The sequence below is a fragment of the Sapajus apella genome, unplaced genomic scaffold (genome assembly GCF_009761245.1).
Source record: "Sapajus apella isolate SASKATOON/1434 unplaced genomic scaffold, GSC_monkey_1.0 scaffold71, whole genome shotgun sequence".
Taxonomy (NCBI): Eukaryota; Metazoa; Chordata; class Mammalia; order Primates; family Cebidae; genus Sapajus; species Sapajus apella.
In genome coordinates, this window is record NW_022437011.1 from 1049264 (window position 1) to 1063561 (window position 14298).

At 54.2% G+C, this 14298-nt stretch overlaps 1 protein-coding gene across 2 annotated transcripts in view; it reads right to left on the reverse strand.

Annotated features, from left to right (window-relative positions):
* SYNPO (synaptopodin) overlaps positions 1-14298 on the reverse strand; it is a 58190-nt gene that overhangs the window by 30666 nt on the left and 13226 nt on the right. Inside the window, exon 2 of one of the 2 annotated variants that reach the window (XM_032250186.1) lies at positions 9851-10515. In XM_032250186.1, coding sequence (XP_032106077.1) covers positions 9851-10250 — 400 coding nt within the window. In that variant the 5' untranslated portion in view covers positions 10251-10515. Of the gene's footprint in view, positions 1-3693; positions 3894-9850; positions 10516-14298 lie in introns of those variants that run through there. The other variant, XM_032250188.1, reaches the window with a different exon arrangement.

The following is a 14298-nucleotide window of genomic DNA, read 5'->3' on the forward strand; positions in this document are numbered from 1 at the left end:
TCTATTTTATAGATGGGGAAACAAAAGCCCAGACAGGTCACATAATATAGTTAAGATCTCCCAGCTAGCCAGGAAGGGAGCCCAGAGGTCTAATCACAGAATCTGTGGATTAGCCACACAAGAGGCATTCCTGCAAGAATTCAGGAGTAGACTGAATTTTGCCCTACCCGCAGCAACCCTGGGAGGCTGGGCAGGGTAGGGTAGGGCAGGGTCTGCACAGCACTGTACGATCCTGCTTCACCTAATGGAAAAGCTGAAGCTAGGCTGGTGGAATTTCAGGCAGCAGCAGCCAGTTGGTAGACTTCATTCCAGACAGAGGGCTTGTGTAAGCCTCTGGAATGACAGGGCCTGGAGGCTGCTTCCATGTTGACTCCTCCTCTAGCCACACTGGGTAGCAATTGAGCCCCAATGTGCATGGACAGTTTACAAAAGACTCTGACCACACACACACACACACACACAGGCCTAACTCAGCAGACACACACACACACACACACACACACGGGCCTAACTCAGCAGATACACACACACACACACACACACACACGCCTAATTCAGCAGACAGCAGACACACACACACACACACACACACACACACACACAGGGGTCTAATTCAGCAAATACACACACACACACACACACACAGGCACACAGAGACCTAACTCGGTCTTTGCCGGCAGGCCCAGCCGCCCCTCTGACCAGATCTCAGGCAGAGCTCCTTTGGATCTGCAGTCTGAAGTCCCTGGGGATGCAACCAACACCCACCCTCCAGTCCCAGCCCCTAGCCCCTAGTTTAGACCATGACCATCTTCTTCTGGGAAACCTTTCCTGCCAACCAAATCTCCACCCCAACCCCGCTGCCCCGTCCTTCCAGACTCCAGTTCCAGATACGCCCCCTCCAGGATGCCTTGAGCATTGCTTCAAATAAGGTTCAGGTCTGCTCTGAAGTCACCTCTGAGAGGCCTTTCCTAACCACCAACCCCACGGTGGCTCCCTAACTGCTCTCCGTCTTAACAGCATGACTTATTTTTTTATGCCACTTTTACCTATCTGAAATTATCTTGATGATTTATTTGCTTCCTTTTTTCTTTTCTATTTCCCCAATTAAAATGCAAATGCCTTGAGGGCAGAGGCCTGTCTGTCTTATTCACTACTGCAACCTCAGGGTCTAAGCACCCATGCCACCCCATTGCTAGCCGGGGAGGCCCATAGAGAGAAAGGAATTCACCCAAGGTCACACAGCAAGTGAGTGGGTGGCAGAGGCTGGCCTCGAGCTGTAGGCCAGGACACTTGGCCTGTCTCTACTCCGCCCCAGTTGACCCTTCAAGCGAATCTATACTGCTGCTGCCTCTTCTCTACGATGGGGACCAGAGCCTGCAGGGCCTCACCAACAGCATCCCCCTCTACTTCCCCGGGCCCATGGTGCCCTGATCTGGGCAGCCCTGCCTGCTTCCCCTCTGTCCCTCCCTTCCTGGCACCAGCAGCTCTGATGAGCTCATGTCTGGAAGCCTGGGAGCTGCCCTGAAGGAAAAGGTGCCTCCCAGGCCAGGCGGGGGTTCTGGAGGTGTGCTCCGCCTTGTGGCAGGTGGAAGGAGTGTGCTGGCCCCTGCCCTGCCCACCTCCCAGAGCTGTGACATGGGCTCAGGGAGACACATGTCAACCCTGGAAATGGGCTGTGACTAAGGGTGGAGCGGAGATTGAAGAAACCTCCTCCCATGCATCTCCCCTCTCTCCAGGTGCTCCATGGACACTCATGTCCCTACCCACTTATCAAGGAAATGCTCTTTCCCAAGGAGAGAGAGCTCTGTTGCCTTCTACCCACAGAATCACTCTGTGCAAACCTCTTCCCCTCCTTGGCCCTAGTCTCCCCAGTTTAAAATTGGAGACTAGATTACATGCCAATGGAAGGACCTAGGAATGCACCAGGAACCAGGCGCGTGAATGCCACAGGTTTGGTTGGGTTGGGTATTTTCCTGCCTTAAAGGATGGAAAGTAGATAAAGGCAACAGCTGACTAGGGAGGAAAGGAGTTAAAGGCCCTATGTAACCATGTAAATGCTGGTTCCAACCACAGCTTCACTTAGGTGTCAGTTGTGGGGTTGAGGGGAGCTGGCCCATGGCTTGCAAGGCTGCAAGCCAGAGTTGTAAACAACATTCCTGGGGGAAGTTTGAATACCAAGCTAGAGAGATCCTAGTCCACCCCCCTCGTACTGATGGAAAAACTGAGGACCAGAGAAGGGGAGGAACCAGCGCAAGATCTCCTAAGGAAACAGAGGAAGGGGATGCCACACCCTGCAAACAGGGTTTTTCAACCCCCCCAGAGGGGTTTTCAATTCCCCTGAGGGATCTCATCTGACTGCCTGAGGCAATATGGCAAGTAGCTGGGGAGCTCATCATCAGTTTCATTTGTGGCTTCGCCCCCCCAACATGGAATGGGCCAGGCCTGGGGTTGGTGACAAGGCAGGCTGGCACCAGCAAGCCTTCCAACCCCTTGTCCCAGTGTACCCTAGACCCCCATCAGCATCCAGCTTCACTTCCACTTGCCACTGGACAGGTGGTAGGGCACCCTCTGACTAGCCCTACAGCCACCACCACCACTGCTTCCACAATGCAATTTCTCCCCTCAGGGGCCACCCTACCACCCCTCTCACTGGAGGCCGAGAGAGCAAGGGTCTTGCTCCAAGATCACATAACAAGTTGGTTTATTCCAGTGCCACCTGCCATTCAGGACAGGGTGGGGGTAGGGGATGGGGCACATGCTGCCTCTTACTCAGCTCTTGTCCCTTTCACACAACCTGGACCCCCCGGATGGAGTTCCCTGTCCCCTTCTGGAATAGGCCCATAACTTGGGGTGATGGGGGAGGAAAGGAGACCCCCCCCACCGGTCCTCAAAGAGGTCTTGCCAGGGCTCTGGATGGAGTCCCTGATTCCACAGCGCAGCGTTAGAAAGAAGCCAGGCCCTTCACTCACTTCACCTCTGAGGCCTCTCTCTCACCTTGGCAAGGAGGGCAATATCAGGGGTGTTGTCAGGCGGGCAGCGCGGGACAGTTTCCCCTCTCCCTGAAGGCGCTGGGGAAAGGCCTCGATTTCCCCAGGTAGGGCTTGGGCTGGGTGGTCCCCACCGTGTGATTGCTCTGGCATCCTGTGTGCCCCACCCGCACAGCCAGACCCCAGAACCCGGTCCGGCGCCCCGCTGGCCGGGAGGAGTGAGGAGGCCCAGCACTGGCCGTTCCTGCTGCCCCCGCGGCGCCCGTGTTGGTCAACCCTGGGCAGGGCCCAACCCGCCGTTGTCCTGGGTCAAGTCGGTCCGATCTTTCCCAAAACGGGTTTGGGGACACAGACTCCAGACTGTTGCCCACCTGTGAGCCTGGGGCTGCCTCACCCCGAACCGCCTGCGGGGAGGAGCGCGAGGGCTGGAGCCCCCACGCAGCCGGGGACTGCAGCTTCCCGGCGTCAGGGCGTCCTCCCGCTCCTGAGCTGCTCAAAAGCCGTGAGATCCCTCCAGCCCCCCACCTACAGATGGGGAAACTGAGGCCCAGAGTATAGAAGGGACTTGGCCAAGGTCACCCCGCGTGCAAGGACTGGAGCCCAGATGTGCCACCTCCTCCGGGGCGGCGCAGGGAATAGCGCAGGTGGGAAGGGGCGAGGCTCGCGCGGTGCCCGCACCCCTGCCAGGCCAGCGCCCCTCACTCACCTCCAGCCGCTGCGCACGGTCCCCGAGCTCCCGGGCGCCGCCGCCTCGGCACACCTGGCCGCGTCCGTCAGCGCGCCCCGCCCCAAAGTCCCCGCCACCCCCGCCCCGCGCCAGGCCCAGGCTCCGCACCCGACGCCCCCTCCTCGCCGCCGCCTCCGCCTCCGCCTAGCGGGCTGCTCCGGGACCCCGGGCTGGGAGCCGGGAGCGCTGGGCTGGCGGGCGGGAGGGCGGGAGAGCTGCACTCCTGCCGCCTGCTCCCCGGGGCCCTAGCGCCGCCCCTCCCCCCGCCCCGCCCCGCCCAGCCCAGCCCTGGGGGTGCGACTCCCTCCTCCACCCGCTCAGCCTCCAGTCTCCAGGCGCGTCCCCCTCTCTCTTTCCTTTCGCTGTGGCTCACTCTTGGCTGCCTGGTTGTCTGTCTCTCCGTTTCCTTCTCATTTTCTGTCTCTCTAGGTCCGTTGCTCTGTCCTAAAATCCTATCTCCTTCGTATGGGAGGGACACAGTTTCTTTGTGTGTCCTTCTCTTTCCTCTAAGCCACCCACTACCCACTTCGAAATCTGCGTTTGTGATTCTGTCCCCCTAACTGGTACCACCCCACACCCCACCTCTTCCTGGCTTTCCTTTCAGACCTGGGTGCTCAGGCCCATCTTGCTCGCTAAGTCTCAGCCCCGGTAACTAGAATAACTGTCTCCCTTAGTAGTACTTAGGCAAACGGGCACTGAGAAGGGTGACCACGTCCCCACCTGCCTGCTGCCACCCCTTGACTTAACCAGTGGGTCAGCAACAAGGTGGGGGTGCTGTATGGCAGCTCTGGGGCTCAGCTCCCCGCCTTTCACTGAGCAAAATGCCATTCATATTGACCATGGGAAGCCCCATGGCAGTGGCCATGTACATTCGAGTCACGTGGGGATGCTGTTAAAAGTCCAGATACCCACATTCCAGCACCCCTCCCATTGAGGGCACGGGCCAGTGGGCTTGGCACAGGACTGATGACAAGCAGCCTCCACAGCCCCCGCAATTTACAAGCAGAACCGCAATTGGAAAAATGCTGGTCTAGGTTTTCACCGAAGTTTCCCTGGGTTCCCCACCCCTTTGCCCAGGGTGGTTCCAGTTTCATGTATCTTCTGCATCAAGAGTTCTGTGTCTAGATTGCTGCCGAAGGAAGTTAGGAATGTGCTAGTGTGAGTCCACCCCACCCAACGGCCTGTGAAACAAACACACACCTGCAGGTGGCCCCGGTTTGGGATGTCCCCTTTTCACTCAGAATACAGAAAGCCAGGTGACAAGGGGCAAACCCTTCCTGGCAGTTCCTATTTCTCCTCCTGGCCTCATGGGCTTCAGAGAATTCCTCTGATCATATAGCTGCTCTGTTCTCATCCTCTTGTACCCGGGGTGGGGGCTGGGTTGGAGAGTGAGGGGTGGGGTGGGATCCTGGGACCCCCACCAGGTGAGGTATCACTAATCCTGACAGTGGCTGTTCTAGGGAAGTAGCTGCAGCGCAGCCTTCAGGAAACCAGGAAGCTGTGTGTGGGTGAGAGGGAAAGAGAGAGAGGCCAGGATTGCTGTGTGGGTGGTATGAAAGAGAAAGAGACGTGGAAAAGAAAGGAGAGAAAGTGGTTTGGTCTGCTCGTAGGTGTGTGACGGTGGGTGTGCAAGAGTGGCTGGGTCTGTAGGAGAGAATGTGTGAAAGATTTCAAAGTGTAGGTGTGTAGCAAAAGAAAACGAAGAAAAGAACATGCTTTTCACCTGTATTTATGGGAGGGAATATGTATGCTTGTGTGAGAAGGTGTGCACATGTCTGATTATGTTTTCAGATGGGACTGCAGCTCTGTAAGCAAATCTGAGACATGTTCGCATGTGGCAGCTGTGCATGGGTCAGGGGCCTTCAGGAAGGTGTGTGTACCCTGCATGGATGTATGTCTGAGGGCCTCTGTGTGTGCAGATGTGTGAGTGCAAATGTGTGATGGTTTGCATGAGAACATGGCATCTATACATCATGTGTGAATTCATGTGTTTATGGATGGATATGAAAGCATGTATGTGTGAGTGCATGGTGAGGTATATGTGCTCCTCACCATCACCATCCCCTTACAGTCACTGAGGAGCAGGGGAGTGGAGGGGGAGTGGAGGGAGAGTGGAGGGGGAGTGGAGGGGGAGTGGAGGGGGAGTGGACAGCTTCCTGCCCAGGCTCCTGCTGTTTGCCCTCTCTGTCACAGCCTGAGGAGCAGGAGCCTTGTTGCGGCTGCAGTGACCACTGTCAGCTGTTAACACGGGCACAGTTTCCTCTGCCTGAACAAGACAGACATGCCCAGTGGCAGGACTCATCTGACAATACAGACCCACATTCCTCCCCACCTCACAGACTCAGAAAAGTGTCCACTAGAGTTGGAAATGGCTCCAAATCCACTACACACCTCCAGGCTCCACTAACAAGTGGCCACCGGCAAAGGCAGGGAGGGATCAGCGGTGGGTATCCAGGTTTCCCCCAGAGCATCCGAGTGGGAGGGAATGTGGCTTGGCAGAATCTTCCAACAACTCCCAGAGCCTGAACAACCTTTTCCCAGCCCCAGGTGGGTGGAAGAACACAGCCTGCTGCCTCATCACCATGGAGACAGGCAGCAGAGAGGGTGGTTAAAAGCATGGGCCCGGACCTCCTGGGGTTCAAATCTTAGCTCCTCCACCCACAGGCTGTGAGACTTTGACAATTCACTTAAACTCCTTATGCCTTAGTTTCCTCATCTGTAAAACAGAGGTAAGAAAAGTATGAACTTCACAGGATTGCTTAGAGGCTTAAATACTCCATATGACGCATTTAGCACAGTGCCAGGCAGCTGAACTGGAAGGCATAAACCCTCGTTTCCTGCCCTAGCTTTGCCACCAACTTACGATGTGACTTTGGATAAGTCACTTGCCATCTCTGGCCTTTTGAGTGTCCATCTGCACTACAATCTCGAGAAACCCTGTCAGTTATGACCAGCTGAGACTTTGGAGAGGGCAGCTATCGCATGGGCCTGCCTTGGTGAGCTGGGGGCTCTAGTGACGGCTGAGGCCTGATCCTGAGCTCTGTACTACCCTTTCCTCCCCAAATCTACTTTCCCAAATTGGCAGCAGCTGATGGCATCTCTCTGTACCCTCTATCCCTCTAGCCTGCCAAGGGCCCTGTGTTGCCCTGCTCAGCTGGTACTGAGGCCTTGGAGAAATGGCACTGGTACCTACTGACCCCAAATAAAGGTATCTGCAGTGCCCAAAGCAGAAGATGTTATGGCTCGCACTTAAACCTGCCCCGGAGCCCTCTAGAGAGGCAGGTATAATTGCGGAAAGATGGACGTAATTGTCTGAAGATGCTTATAATCCTTTGGCGGTAATGGGAGGAAGCTTTAAAAGGAAGCCCTAATCCACTAACAACCTGGCAGCTCCACAGCCTTCTTCCCTCCTGATCTCCTGGCAGAGAGAAGGGACTCCAGCCACTCCCCATCCCAAGGGAGCAGAAAGCCAAGTGTGGGCTCTGATCCAAGACCACCCAGATTTTGACTCTTCTGCAAGACCCAGCTTTCTTCCTGCCTCCATCTCTGAGAAGTCTTCCCTACCCATTCCATTCTTCTGAAGTCTTTCCTGCCCCCTCTGTCCCTAGAAATACACTAGGCCAGAGCTGAATGTTCGACTGGCTGGACGTTAAAGAAAGGAATGAGGCCGTTGCAGTGGTTCACGCCTGTAATCCCAACACTTTGGGAGGCCAAGGCAGGCAGACCACCTGAGGTCAGGAGTTCGAGACCAGCCTGGCCAACATGGTAAAACCCCATCTCTGCTATAAACACAAAAATTAGCTGGGTATGGTGGTGGGCACCTGTAATCCCAGCTACTTGGGAGGCTAAGTCAGGACAATTGCTTGAACCCGGGAGGCAGAGGTTGAAATGAGATGAGATCATGCCACTGCACTTCATCCTGGGCGACAGAGCAAGACTCCATCAAAGAAAGAAAGAAAGAAAGAGAGAAAGAGAGAAAGACAGAGAGAGAGAGGGAGGGAGGAAGGAAGGGAGGGAAGGAGGGAGGGAGGGAGGGAGGGAATGAACCACACTGTTCCAGGCAAGAACACAAACATAGTCTCAGCTCTGGCACTAGCTGTGTGACCTTGGATAGTGGACTTAAATCTCTGAGCCTCAGTTGCCTCACCTGTAAAACGGGGAGAATAATACCTGCCTGCCTTGAGAGGCTATAGTACAATAACAAGAATGAGATGCTATCAAATGAACTGGCTCGGTGTGAGTTGCCAACAGAGTTCATTAAAGGTAGTGCCTTCTTTTGTCCTCTCCAACCATGGTCTCTTCCATTCCAGGATGTCCGCAGACAACGCTTTACTCTTATAATTCCAGAAGAGAGCGGTGGCCAAGAGCACAAGCCCTGTATTCAGAAAACGATGCCTGGATCATGGCTTAGCAGCTTGCTAGCCATGCATCTTGGATAAGTCACATGTATTTCCTGAGCCTCTATCTTCTCATCTGTATAATGAAGATAATAACAGTATGTCTCTCATGGGGATCAATGTGAGGTTAAATGAAATGAAAAAGATAAAGCCCTTGGTACAGTGGGCTTAGCACATAAAGGCTTCTAACAAATAATAGCAGTCCTATTGTTGAGCTGATGATGACCATTTCAATTAATTATAAACATTTCTCACATACCTATCTAGATTACTGTAAAATTTCCAAAACACTGCCACAAGGAAGATCATTGCAATCTCCCAACAGCTCTTTGAGGTAGCTAGGACTCATATTTTTATTTTATTTTCACAGATGAGGAAGCTAGAGCTCACCAAGGGGAAGGGATTTGCTAGGGCTTGGCTAGTTGGCAACATCCGGTCTAGAAGAGCATCTGTGCCTCCTGACCTGGGCCTGTGAGAGGGATGGGAGCAGGTCCCAGGAACGTCAGGCTCTAGGAGACTGAATTTGGACTGACTCTGGCGTGAGGGCCTACCCCCAAGTTCAAGACTGCAGTGCCTCCCTGGGGTCCTCCTTCTTCCTGCCCTAAAGGGGGAGAAAGGTCCTTTCTTGCTCCTGCCCAGTCCCCCGTGTGACCCCAGCCTGGTGGGGAATGGTGGCCATGCTTGATCAGAGCCTGGAGAGAATTATTTCAGAGAGAAGAGTGGGCGGGAAGACTGGTGAGATGCCAGCCGGGCGTCAACGACGCCTGCAGAGAAATGAAGTGTTCCTTCAATTTCCTGACGCACAAGCCCTCCCAGGACTGTGTCCCCCGCACGCCTGCACCCCCGGGATCTGCTGGCTGCGGCTCCTGCCTGAGCTGAGCATGGCCCTACTCACATCCTCCCCATCTGGACCCACTTCAGCGTTTCCATGGGCCAACGGTGGAGGTGATTCAGCGTGGGCTTCCCTATCCCTCCCTGCTCTGTAGATGGCAGCCGCTGCAGGAAAATTATCATCATTCCTGCCCTTCCTTCCTTCCGTGCCGTGCATACTGTGGTCTCCCCATACGCTGCCGTGGGATCTCACTGCAGCCTAGGTGGTGTACCATCTGCCCTGTCATCTCTAACAAATGGAAAACCGAGGCCTAGGTGAAGAACGTGGGCCTAGCTCAGCCACTAACATGCTGAATGACCTCTAGCTGTTTTTTCCTCACTGTGAGTCTCAATTTCCCCACCTGTAAAATCAGGAGGTCAAATTCTATCAGAGGCTTCAGTCTCAACCCCCCAAGTTCCATGAGGTCAGCAACCACATCTGTTTTGTCCAGTGCTGCGTTCCCAGCAGCCCCATGTAGCCAGCACTCCATACATTTAATGAGAGGGTCCTGCCCCATTGGTTGCTTGGGACACCACAGTGATTTGTTGCCACTGATGATTAAAGGGCAGAAGAGAGTGGGAGATGGGCTTTTTTTTTTTGACCAAGCAAGATAATGTGGGTTTCTCTCACTGCCTTCTCACGCGCCCTCTTTGGCAGAGAAAGGCGTGGGGTTAGAGGTGGTGCGGCCGGAACCGCACGTAGCTCACAGCCGCTCCTGTCTCTCCCCAGCTGTTAATCTGGGCATGCCCATGGGGCTGTGATGAATTACTGTGAATCACGGAAAAATACAGTCAGGAGCCCTTGCACTAAGAACCTGAGGGGTCTCCAGTGACTCGGGTAGTCCAAGGGAAAAGGAACACAAGCTTACCTGGTTTCTGGGCCGCTCTGGGCCCAGGGCCAGGGTTGGGGCTGACTGTCATCACCTGCCGGGCCTTCACTACATCCCAGTCCTGGTTGGCCCTGCCGTCGTGCTGGGACGCCGTTTGTTCCTCTCTGGAGCAGCTGGATGGTTGGATGCCCAGGGCTGTGGGCAGCTGTGGTGTCCCTTGCGTGACTCTGCAGGCGGAGCTGTCCTCACTCCTGCTGACCCCGTCATCCTCTCCCAGGTCAGCAGGCCCTGCCTCTCCCTGCAGGCCCTCCTCACCGCTGCTCTCTTCGGCTTCCAGAGCCAGACACCTGTAGCTTCCATCGGGGATCTGGAAGGCGCAGGGGGTCAGCCTCCCTTCACTGGGAGCAAGGGGAGGAGGTGGGAGGTGAGGCCCCAGCATGGTACTGCTCCTCCTCAGCGATGCAAGGAAGCAGGCTCCCGGGCCTGGGCCAGGGACTGGGCTGGGGCCACCTGCGTGAGCCCCGTCACTGCTCCTCACGGAGCCTTCTCTGACTCTCTGCAGTTTTGCCTCTGTCCGCTGATTCACAGAATTGGGGTGAGGTCTGGCTGAGGTGAAAGATAAGTCCTTCTTGGGCTGGGTGGAGTGGTGGACCTCCAATCCCTCTTCTTAACCCGTCTCTGGTGTGAGGCCCCTTCAGGGCAATCTATCTGCACAGGGAGGAAAGATACAGCACATGAGACAGCACACTGTGTGTTCCAGGCTGAATTTCTGAGACCTGTTCATCTCCAGGTGACCCTGAGAACTGGCTGGCATTTGGGGTTCAGGTTCCACAATTCTGTAGGGAAGTGTTTCAAAAGCTCCAGTCATTTAACATCCCAGATTTTCACCACATCCTCATGCTACCTGAAACTTTATTTAATATTTTTCCCTTAATCAACTTGAAATCACTTCTATTACTTTAGAATTATCTTAAGCAATATTTGCAGAGAAACCACAAGTATATTGTGCTCAGTCATTTTCCCCCAACGCACATTAAATAAATATCTAGTTATTTAACAACGCGTATCTAGACACCACCTAGGAATAATTCTCTCATGTCCCACCAAAGGTACCTACACCACAGGAATCACAGGAATGATGTGACCTAAGCTGCAAACTGGGGATAGGAGCCCTCTGAGGAGGTTGTACAACAAGAAAGATGGTGCAGGCCGGGGGCGGTGGCTCATGCCTGTAACCCTAGCATTTTGGGAGGCTGAGGCGGGTGGATCACCTGAGGTCAAGAGTTCAAGACCAGCCTGGCCAACACGGTGAAACCCCGTCTCTACTAAAAATACAAAAATTAGCTGGGTGTGGTGGTAGGCACCTGTAATCCCAGCTACTTGGGAGGCTGAGGCAGGGGAATTGCTTGAACCCAGAAGGTGGAGGTTGCAATGAGCTAAGATTGCCCCATTGCGCTCCAGCCTGGGCAATGGGACAAAAATTCTGTCTCAAAAAAAAAAAAAAAAAAAATGCAGTGGTGTGCTTTCAGTGTCCAGGCTTTCAGTTAGAATCCTAGCTCTGCCATTTGTATGACAATCAGTACAAGCCAGCCACAGGACCTCTCTGAACCTCCACTTGCCCATCTGTAAAGTGGGTATTGTAATATTTTTAACTTCCAGTAGCACTGAGGATTCCATGAGAAAATGCATGCAGAGGACTTGGCACAGTTTCTAAGCCATAATTTAATACATGTTGGCTGTTTGTTCATTTCACAAAAATTTCTTAACAATCCTATTATATTTCAGACATCAAAAAAAGTACTGGGGATATAGCGGAGGGATAAAGAAGCCTTAAAATGTGGTGGGGAGAGCTGTGAATGATAGCAAGAGAAAAAATAATAATTGTATGATTATGTATATACATGTTAGGAATGATGACAATCCAGGCTAGAGGGGATGGAGGCTTTCTGTAAGGGGTGGCAAGGAGGGGAGGGTTGGGAGAGATACTTGGGTGGAAGAACTGGCTGGGGTTGGAGGCAGATGGAGAGTGGGTGTGGAGAAGAGGGAGGAGCCTAGGATGCAGCCCAGGTTCCCAGCTCTGGTGACAGCGCTTTTGTTAATAGACATCGGGAATAAATGAGAAGGAGCAGCTGTTTAGCAGAGCAGGGAGATGAGTTAGGTTTTGGATTTCTAGGGGAGATGAGCAGCGGGCGGCTCCACAGAGGGGTCTGGAGAACAGGGGAGAATTCCAGGTTGGGAACAAATATCTAGAAATCGTTTGTGGAGGTGGAAGTGGGTGAGATGCCCCAGGATGGGCAGGTAGTGTGTAAGACAGAGCAGATGGCCAGTTACACTTGGGAGGAAACCCTGGAATCAAGGGATCTTGCTTAAAGGCTGGATTCCGCTGCTGCTTAGCTGTGTGAAATCAGGCAAGTGTGAACTCTCTTACTCTCACTTATCCTATTGCAAAATGAAGAGCAGCGAGAATCCTGAAAATTGTGAAAGTCTGTGGACATGGGTGACCCGAGGAGCTGGACTGACCTCAGCTGCTGTGGCCACGCCTCCGCCCCCAAGCAAGGATCAGGCACCTCCCACCACAGCAGGCTGGGTCAAGGTCTTGGTTTCTGGCTGGGGCTGTGCCAGGAGAGTCTGGCAAGCAAGCAGAGAGATAAGCGCATTACCAAGCCCCAGGGCAAATCACAGCCAACCAGGGGAAAGGCAAACAACCGTCCGAATCAGAAAGATAACCAGGCACCTGCTATATTATAGCAGCCTCAGTGACACGGTAATCAGGAGAAAGAAGCCCACTTTCCGCCCCCGGGAGAAGAACAGAAGCACCTGTTCCATCTTGGGTTATTCACTTAGGTTATTGTTGTAATTTCTCACATCAACCCTAAGAGATAATTACCTTATTATTATCCCATTTCAGAGGTGAGGAACTTGAGGCTGAGATAGGTGAAGTGACTTCTTGCCTCAGGCACACAGCTAGTAAGTGGCCAGGTTGGGATTCTAACCTAGCTCTGACACCTTGACCAGGATGGTGGATTCAGAGACATGGAGGAGAGCCTCTAGGCCCTCATTCATCTCCAGGCGCTTTCTGCTGCCAGATTTCTGCCATTTGAGTTTCAAAGAATCTTAGAATTTCACAAAGGCCAACAGCACGCAGCAGAGACAGGACTGGCTGTATGAACAAGGGCAGGTGCCTTCCACACTCTGGAGTTAGTTTCCCTGAGGGCACCGGGGAGAGACGGAGCCAGATGATGCTGGAGGATCCGTCCAACTCTGGCATTGCAGGATCCCCTGATTCTAAGCACCTGGATACCCCTCTCCGTCATCCCCCCAGGGTAGAGCCAGATGGCCGGAGGCAGAAGGAGTGGGTGTGGGGAGGGGGCAGGGCTCCTCTGACTCCCCACAGGGGCCTCGCCTCACTCTATCCCTGCTTCTGTTTTGATGTATTTGACGGTGGCCACGGTTTCCAGGAAAGAAGAGAGAGGCGGAAAAGTTAACTTTCCGCCCACACAAATATTTTTGGCCGGCGTTGTCTTCATGCTGCCAAGCCAGGAGGGAGGAGTTGGCAGGAGCACTCCAATTCAAGGTCCCCTCCCAAGGAGGAAGGAGGACTCCCAACCCAGTCGGGGAGCTTGGGCAGGTCCTGTGCAGGCCTGAGCCCTGCAGCACCCACCTCTGTGCAGGGGGCTATCGCCACCCACAACAATAATGGCAGCTGCCACTAACTGAGCACCTGTTAGGTCTGAACCCAGCCCTTTACCTGACACTCCTGCTGTGTGAGTGCAGTCTACAGAGGAGGAAACTGAGGCACGGAGAGGTAAGCACTGTGTCCCGAGTCACACGGGTGGGGCATGGCAAAGCAGGATGTGAATGGGGGCAGTTGAGGTCTGTGCTTGTAACCACTGCTCTCAGCAGCCGCAGACTCCAGGGACCCCCCACAGTCCCTGGGGTTGCTGGGCTCCGCCACAGCTCAGATGGCCAATCCATCCATGAAGACGGGTCTCCTCTGTGGGTAGGCAAGGACCTGCCATAGCCTCCACAGACATGAGAGGGAGTCCTACGAACCTCTAACTCCATTTCCCCCAGATTCCTGACCCTCATCTGGATACAGGCTGTAAAATACCTGAGCCTTGGCAGAAAGGGCCGATAGAGTCCATGGAAACCACTGTCGTCATCTCAGAGAGAACTCTGAACCCAGAGGGGAAGGATTCACCTGCAATTGTGTGGCATGCCAGAGGCAGGCATGGCACTGGAACCCAGGTGCCCAGACCTTCCAACTCTGGCTCCTCACAGAAGCCCTGCTCCCTCTGAGGGGTCAGCCTCCACTTCTCCTTCCCTTTCACTTCTGCATGAGTCCAAGCGGAGGCCAGCAGGACCAGAGGACCGGCTGAGCATCAGGTGCTCCACAGTCTGAGGGCCAGCCAAGACACCCGAGGGCTCCTCCTGTTGGCTTCTGCAATGGCCTTGGGACCCTCACATCCCTTCTGCTGCTGTGTGTG